This window comes from Corvus moneduloides, chromosome 5 (assembly GCF_009650955.1).
Source record: "Corvus moneduloides isolate bCorMon1 chromosome 5, bCorMon1.pri, whole genome shotgun sequence".
In the NCBI taxonomy this organism is placed as follows: Eukaryota; Metazoa; Chordata; class Aves; order Passeriformes; family Corvidae; genus Corvus; species Corvus moneduloides.
The window spans coordinates 5,494,314-5,502,716 of record NC_045480.1 but is presented as its reverse complement, the minus strand read 5'-3'; the positions used below and the strand labels follow the sequence as shown (position 1 = coordinate 5,502,716).

The following is an 8,403-nucleotide window of genomic DNA, read 5'->3' as shown; positions in this document are numbered from 1 at the left end:
GCCCATGCTGGGTGCTTCCTCAAGGCAGCTCTCCAAACAGGAGCACTGGCACTTCCTTGACTCCACCTAAACCACCCCATTCTTTGGCCCTGCTGGTCACTCTGGTCACCTTGGCCATGTCTGTAAGGAAAGGGAACAGAGTCCTTTTCCTGCCCGGTGCTCCCCAGCCAGATCAGCCATGGGTACAGGACCTACTGGGACATCCCCCGCAGGATGCTGGCACCTGTCCCCAGGAAAGGGCTGGAAGAACACTCATCAGCATCGTGAGTAGCTCTGAGCCTGTGCCCTGCCTCAACTCCATTCCCCAACCTCAGCACACCCTTAGCTCAGTTTGTTGCCCAATTTCTACCATTGCTTCCATGAGCTTTGGAGGCTTGTGTCTATTTATAGCAGCAGAGAAGAGGTTGATGACAATGAAGAGCTTCAATAAAATTTTATTTTAATGGACACATTTTACATGGTAAAAAGATTGGCATGTGTAAGGTTTCTAGATTCTCTTGCTGACTCTCTTGAAGGTGAGGTCACCCAGGGTCATTGTCTGAAAAAGAAATGGAAGGTGTTAGCTTTTTATGAATTTGTAGAGTCATTGAATATCTCAAGTTGGAAGGGACAAGTAAGGATCATCATTGTTTTTAGCTCCAAACTGTACTTAGGATGTGGTCTTGCAAATCAAAACAGGACTGATCCCCAGCCTATCTCTTATAAACTGAATTTTTAAAGCTTTGGATTTTTTTCATGGATACCCCAAAGCAGGTAGGGATTATCTGGCATCCCTCAGCTGGGATCAGTTTGCCTCACCTCTCTTCTCTAAGAGTGCCAAGCCCTGGCACATTCCTGTTCCTCTGGGTGAGTGAGAACATGCCCTCATTACCTGAATCTTTGATCAGCTCTGCCTAAACTGGGGTCTTAAAAGTACTTTTTGGATTATACTCTAATGAGAAACTGCCTTCAGTGCCTGGCTGCAGAGCCTGTGTGCAAGCACATGCTCTGCTCCAGCACCTCCCCAAGGTGCCCAGCTCCTCTGTAGTTTCCTAGGGCCAGGCCCCTGAAGGCAGCTCTGTTATTCCAGCCATGGCTCTTCTGCACTTACGTGGGTGATGGTGTCTCCGTTGAGCTCTGTGACAGATTTCATCCCTTTCAGCTGTGTGACCAGCTTGTTGTCACCCTCCATCTGCACAACAGCCTGGTGGAAGACAGAGCATTCATGTTATTGCTGGAGACCACCTCGACCCCTGCATTTTGTCCTTCCCCTGCTTCAGTAGGAGGGGACTGCAGAGCCAGCTGAGCTGGGCCAGGGTGTGTCACAGCATCTCCTCTGCACCACCCACCTACTGCACACTGCTGCAGCAGCCTCCTTTGGGGTGAGGTGTCTGGGAGCTGGATGACAGTAAGGGGCTGGAGCGAGTCTCAGTCAAGGTGGGAAACTATTTAAGGAGCTTTCAGAAACTCAGACATCGGTGGAAAGTTCATCAAGGGACAGGCACATCTGCTGAGTCTCTGCCCCCTGGGAGCTGCACATCTAAAAAGGCTACAGATAGCTGTCCCAGGGCAGCTATCACTGATCAATGAAATTAAACAAATAAATAAGCCAGCAAAGCCTATTTCTGTTTATCTGTCTTGCCCAGCTATAAGATGTGTTCATTTGCCCTTGAGCTGCTGATGCAAAACTCTTTACGCAGAGTGTAAAACTCTTCTAATAACTGTTTCCCCCTGGTTTATGCCAAAGTGATGCTGGAAATCGTGATAGCTCTCAGAGCCCCATTCACGGGGCATTTCTTTGCTGATCACCCTCCTGCTTTCAAAAGTCCCTGCAATACCATCTTCTCCTGAGGTAGAGGTGAGAGGCCGTATTTGCCAGTGGTGCTGCCTTGACGTTCTGTGAACCACTGGAAACTAATATCCAGGAACAGGAGCTGACCCAAGTCCAAAGGTGATAACTCCTCACCTTGCCAAATCATCTCACCCAGCATAACCTGAATCAGTGGGAAAGGCTAGCAGAGAAGTTAACAGCTACTGGGACTTAAAATTTGAGAGATTTATTGGTTTATGACTGATTGTCTGATTTTCCTGCACTACTTTTGAATCAACAAAATGGAGGCAGAGGTATGTTTTGTGTTGCAAAAAGACACAATCTTTTTCCACCTCAAATCTTTCAGAACTCTTCCTGTAAAAAAAAATTTACCAAAGCATCTCTATCCCCCTTTTCCAAATGGGATATTAAAACACTGGCTCCCAGTGCTTTCCAAAGTGACTACTAAAATAGTTTTAGAAATGCAAGGCTTCTTCTGCAGGAAGTGCAGTACATTAATTAATACCTGTGGTATGGTCAGTCCCTTTGCTCATATGCAGAGGGAATGGCTGGAAAGGAAATGTAATGTCCCTGAGCCCCCACAGCCCTGGAAGAGGAGGGGCTGCTCACTCACCTTCACTTTCTCTCCATTCAGCATCTCTAACTCACTCTCCTCCCCAATGGTGAACTCGTTTTTCATCACTTTTGTGCCAGTGGTCACAGTAACCTTGAACTTTTTCCCATCCTGCACAATTTCTGAGATGCTCTTGATGTCCTTGCCCTTCTGGATCTGGTCCTCAGGGAGCCCTGCCCAGGAACAAGAGACATGGAGTGAACGGTGGAGCCATCTGTGGGCAGATTGTTGCTGCTGAGTGAATGAATGTAGCAGGATTTGGGGACCTACAGCTGGGAAAATTTCTATTCCAGTGCAGAAAAACATTTCAGTGACGATGCTTCCCCAAGAGCCACAGGTCCCTGAGTCTGCTGGGGAGGAAGATCAATACTGTCATCCTGGATTTTGTGTGGGAACTAGGCATGTCCCATGTCCACTGAGCTGACTGGGAGAACAAACATCACCTTTGTCTCAGAATAAAGAGACAGGGTCTCAGAATAAATCCTGCTTTCCTTCTTTCACTGACAGGCAAGGAAAAATGGATTAAATGAAGACAGAACAACGGAACAAAGTGGGTTTTTTACGAGCTTCAGGGTTCCTCAGGACCAGTTTATAAAATCTTCTCCCAAAGCCTGAAGGTGATCTGACAGGTAGAGCCCTTCTGGCACATAATTGTGCAGTAATAGTACAAAGCCCCCTGAATCCCTGCAGGACCACATTCCCTGTGACAGACATGAGTGGAAATCTATCAGACACATTCATCATTTAGCATTTAAACAACACTAACTATTTTTCTGATGAACGGTGAGATTTGAGGCTTTGCAGCATCACAGCACAGTGGCTGACCAATGTCCTGCTTGCCCTCAAATTTCACAGCTTGATGGAGCAGATCTGCAGTGCCCCTAAGCCACCAAGGTCCTGCTGGCTTATCATGTGTGTGCAGCACTCAGCCACACTGGCCAGTGGCTGCAGAGCCTGCCAGCACTGACTTCCTGCAAGCCATAAAACTTTACCCATCATCTCTTGACCCCCAGCCCCCAAGACAGAGAGGTGCTTTCTCTTCTATTTTGAGATCATATCTCCACACATATACATTTAAAAGCCCAACAATTACTAGGTGAGAGACAGAAATAGGAAACCTAAGAGATGTCTCAATCTACATCATCAGCACATCAGAACAGTTGGCTGCCAAAAATCATTGGGATCTGAGGGGGCAAAGCAGCACATAGCACATGCAGGCACTTACCAAGGGCTTTCATAAAGGGCTCAAAGTTTTCCTGGGACTGGAGCTCGTACTTTCCAGTGAAGCTCATGGTGGAAAGGGTCTCTGTGCTCCTAACACAAGAGAAGGTGCCTTGCTGGTAAGCAGAACTTGGTTTTATATCATCCTTCTGCCTTAAAAGTTGGCCAGAGGTAAGATGATGTAATTAGTTTATGGGCATGTTCAAACATTAACGTAAAACTGGGCAACGGTCAGTGATAAATTGCCCTACAATTTACAGACTGCAATTTACAATGTGGGGGCAGGGAACACCCCGTAAGATCCATTTCGTGGAGGCCGCAATGTGGCATCCATAAACAAATGATAAAAAAAATAATAATTGTGCAGAGAGGTTCGTTATCAGAGGAACGAGCCAAATCATCTAATGATCTTGCAGCGTGGAAGCACGCACCTGAGGAGGAGAACGTGGTGACTGTTGTCCCCTGGAGCTGACACTGGGGGGCTTCTGCTCGCTGGTGGGTGCACAGTGGGTCTTTATCACTGGCAGAATAGTGGCTGCACACTGCCAGGGACTGACTGGCTCACAGACCTGTTCTGGTGGGGTTTGGTGTAACCCAGATGCAGCAGTAGCCCAAACCCATCATTATCCCCTAAGAAAATGACTCCAGATCAATTGCTGGCCTTGCACTGGCCCACCTGAAGACTGCAGATTGATTCAGGCTCCACCACTATGGCCCTGCACGGATAGAGAGCTGGTGCCAATAGTGATCTGCCAAACCCCTTTCATCTCCTTTCCCCATAGGGGCTACAGTCACTCGTGTACTAAAGGAGCATTCCAGCCCTTGGAGCTGCAACTCTCCCAAGTGCCACATCAGAAGAAGGGCTAGCAGCAGCCTCCAAGCTGAGCCCCATTCCTCCCTCCAAAGTAGGACTCAGAGCTGGGCTCCTCTGCCAGTCTGGTCCCTTTGGCTGAGAGTCCCAGATTGCTTCACGGCCTCTGAGCAGCCATCCTCTGGGTCTGGACTCCCAGGCTCAGCTTCTTGCCTCAATGAATTCCTCCTGCCTCCCAAAGTCAGCTCAGGGATTTTCCACCTTTTCACTCACATTCCTTCTCCTCTTTGCAATTGTTCCGTTTTCCCTTCTCCTAGCATCTTTGTCCTTTCTTGAAGTGAAATCATGGATAAGAATGAAAAAGATCTATCTCTTTCCAATTTGGAGACACTGTCAGAGCCTTCTGCTGCCTCCTGTCCCGCTCCTGCCGGCTCAGCCCCGCTCTCCGTGCTGCAGGAGCGAGCCTCAGTTTCTGGTTAATTAGTACAGGCAGTGTCTGCCAGATGAGGCAGGAGAGGGAAAACCTCAGCTGGTTGGACGGACAGTGGATGAAGTTGGCTGGGAGGGGAGAAAATCTGTAGGGACATCATGCCTACACTTCGTGGAGGGAGCCAGGCAGGTTCAGAGAGCATTCATGGGGGGGTGGATTGACTCAGCAATTTCTCCAAACAGCTTTTTTGCTGTTTTCCCTTTTATCCCCTCAGGAATTACATCACCTTAGGAATTTCATTTTGTTTTTATGCCTGTCTCAAGTGAATACCCCGGTGTCACATGGGGCTGTGCTGACATGTCCCTTTTCAGTGTCCTCTTCATGGGGACAGTGGTGACTGACCTCTTCTGCTGTGTCCTGGCAGCAGCCCAAGTTGGTAGATCCCTGCCTCCTGTCAGCCAAAGTTCTCTGGCCATGGGCCACCTGGAAGCACGTGTGCCTCCCACCTATTCATGCCCTGGACCTCTGGCTGCTCCTCCAGGCAGTTCAGGTCCCCTCTCTTTCCATGATGGGGAGAGATATTAGGCTTGAAAAAACTGCAGAGTTCCCAGGCCCACCGTGTCCATGGAGACGAAGCACCTAAGGGCTGGATGTCACTCATCAAGTGTTGAAAGGGGAATATAATTGTCCAGGATTCTCTTGGTAACTGGGCAGAAAGTTTTCCATTCACAGAAATGGACGGCTTATGGGAGAATTCACCCCGTTTGGACCCCAAGTTGTTTTCTGTAGGCATCCTCTCCTTCTCTGCTTACTGTGAATAGCTATAGCATATCTGTGCTCCTGATTTGCTGCTGGATAAATGGGGACTGTGAATCACTGCTGGAAAATTTGGAAATGTGACCATCTTATTTTTGATCAATGGACAAAAATAAAACTTCTTTGTGTTCTGTTGGGCTCAATGTTCTTTTAATTTTCTTTAGCAAAAAAAAAAGAAGTTAGTATTAAGAAAAGGAGAAATGCTTATTGAATGAAATTTGGCCAAGGTAATTAATATCTAGCCAGGCCTGCTGAGCAAATGGCAGGTGAGATAAACTTAATCTCAATAGCAAAGTTCAGAATACTTGTACATCTCCCCATCAGAATATGGGATCTTTTAAAATACGATATCACTTTAACTCTCCAGAGCCAAGAAAATGCACCTGATTTGAACTAACTCGAGGCCATGTCAATTGATAATTTGATTAAAGTAAATCCATTCCCCAAAACCTAAATCTGGTTTGTATAAAGAGAAAAGGCATGGATCATTTTCAAAAATTATTGAAGAAGCTACATCTTGTGGGAAGTCAGCAGGTACTTCTGTCTTTAATTTGTTTTGAAAATAAAGCATAGGGTCTTAGAATCTTGTTAGAAAAAAAGGAGTGAAGTGTCTTATTACTGCTTTTTGCACCTGAATCAGAGATACGGACATGCAGATCTTCTCAGGCAAAGATATCACCAGTGGATCAGCCATGGTCTGGGCCAAATGTCAAATCCCACCTGCTCTGGCTCCCTGGGTACTCATCCTGGGTCTCCACCACCCACCTCTTGGAAGAAGGTGCTCAACCCAGACCTCCCAAAGTTCAATTTGTGGCTGGTGTCTCATGTTATACCGTCTTCCATAATCAAGAAGAGTTTGGCTCTGTCACCTCTGTAGCTGCCTGTGGAGCAGTTGCATCCTTTTAGGACTTCCCCTCAATTCCCTGGGATTCCTGATCTCAGCTCTCACTTTCACTCAGTGTCTGGGAAGCCACCCACCTACCTGCACTACTTCTTGAAGAGTTGGACATTATATCCAGATTTTGAGATTTAGGGCTCCTACAGAAAAAAAAAAAATCTCTGCCTCCTCCAGTTCAAAGTGAAACTCTTAATTAAAAGTTCTGAACTGCAAAAATGACTTTACAGTCAAAGCGCTGTGTAGGGAGAGGCATTTTGCTGTAGCCCAGGGGAGGGTCCCTGGCAGCCTTGTGGAGGTCTGGGAATGTCTTCATGTATCTCTACTCCATCACCTCCCTTGCTTCTCTTATCTGTCCCACCAGTGACTCCCCAGACTTCAGGGAGCCCAGCACCTCACTGCTCTGGGAAGCCAGGGCTGGGCTCCACACTAGGATTTTCCTGGCCCAAATGTGAAAGGCTGCAAGCCAGGACCTTTGATGATTCAGCCCTGGATTTTTCTAGTGCAGGTCCAGTTGAACACCCCAAAACCCCATGCCATATATTTTAAAAGCTTGGCCACAAGCTTGCCAGTCACAGATCCCCGGGTGGGCTTCCCTCTGTCTCAACCTTTGGTATCATTGGGTAATCATTATTTCTGCTGCCCTTGAACCCGGGAACTTGGTCTCTTGCTGGGTTTTCACATCTCTGGTATGACTAGTTTGAACCTTGAGGAGCAAAGGTTTCTTCATCAGGCCACATGGCTGCATTGTTTTGAAAGGTTGGATGGGATGGGAAAAGGTGCTGTTGCTGCTGCTGTGAGCTCTCCATCCCTCTTGGTTTCCGCCAGGTTTTCTTTGTGCTGCATTACCAAGACAGCACTGAGATGAAATACAACACCTTTCCCAGATTTTTTTCTTTTTAAAACAGCCTTGGCAGTCTGCTGGAGACTCCTGCCTCCAAGCTGTAACTTCCAAGCTGCAGACATGCAAGTACCATTTCACATAGGTTTAGATTAGATATGTCATTATCAGAGCCCTGATAAGACTGCCAAAAGCAGTAGCTTGTGCAGAGAGCTGCTGCTTGATAAAGCTTTCCATCGATGCTGATATTCAGAGAATAGCAGTCCTCAGCCCTTGTCATCTCATTGCAAAGGTATCAAAGGGAGCAGAGGGTTGGTACTGCTTCTTCAAGGTCAAGGCAGCTCTATCACTGATAGCACAAGAGCCTTAGCTCTGCTTACCAATGATCACCTGGGCAGCAGAGCTTACAGAAGAGTTGGACTTTGCTGCTGGGATCTTGCTTTAGAGTAGGAATTAAAGCTGCTGGCTCTGCCTCCCACTTCCCACTCTCTTGCCTCCAACATCTGTGAGGTAGTGATGTGGCCTCTCTCCAGGCACATGGACCCGTCTGTTTATGCCCTCAGAGGACAGGTATTGTCCTTGCATCTTGGCTTTCAGTGGGATGAGGCTGCCCTCCATCCCATAGCCAATTTGTGGAGTCAGGACTGAAAGGAGAAAGGACTGAAAATGGTGCTCATTGCTAATGGAGCTGGTTTGTGCCAGGGCAAGGAAAGAAAATGTTGGGAAAGAAATGGAGCCATTAGCAGTCAATGTTCTTGAGTGAGGAAGGTCGGGAAGAGTTCCCCAAAGCAGAGCCAGTGAACATTTAACCAGTACAGATGGTGCATCTGACCCCACCACACACCTGCAGTGCAAACATCTCCCTCTGATCCAGGCATGTGAAGAGCCCCTGAGACTCAGTGGGGATAAGGAAACCTTCATGTGACCAAGTGCAGGAGACTGGCATGTTGGGATGGAAAGGGAAGC

General features: G+C 47.5%; 1 protein-coding gene across 1 annotated transcript; it reads right to left on the bottom strand.

Moving 5' to 3' along the window:
* Nucleotides 1-416: 416 nt before the first annotated feature.
* Nucleotides 417-3,790, bottom strand: FABP1 (fatty acid binding protein 1). The gene is made up of 4 exons (XM_032109780.1): nucleotides 3,649-3,790; nucleotides 2,424-2,596; nucleotides 1,091-1,183; nucleotides 417-538 (listed from the first exon to the last, which is right to left on the bottom strand). Exons 1-4 carry the CDS (start codon nucleotides 3,713-3,715, stop codon nucleotides 488-490), a joined length of 384 nt encoding a protein of 127 aa, XP_031965671.1. The 5' UTR covers nucleotides 3,716-3,790; the 3' UTR covers nucleotides 417-487.
* Nucleotides 3,791-8,403: the final 4,613 nt, after the last annotated feature.

Coding starts and splice junctions, on each gene's coding strand:
- FABP1 (XM_032109780.1), bottom strand. CDS start 3,715: ATGAGCTTCACTGGAAAGTACGAGCTCCAGTCCCAGGAAAACTTTGAG. Junction 1,184..2,423: donor TGAATGGAGAGAAAGTGAAG/GTGAGTGAGCAG, acceptor GTCTTCCACCAG/GCTGTTGTGCAGATGGAGGG. Junction 539..1,090: donor ACGGAGACACCATCACCCAC/GTAAGTGCAGAA, acceptor TTTCTTTTTCAG/ACAATGACCCTGGGTGACCT.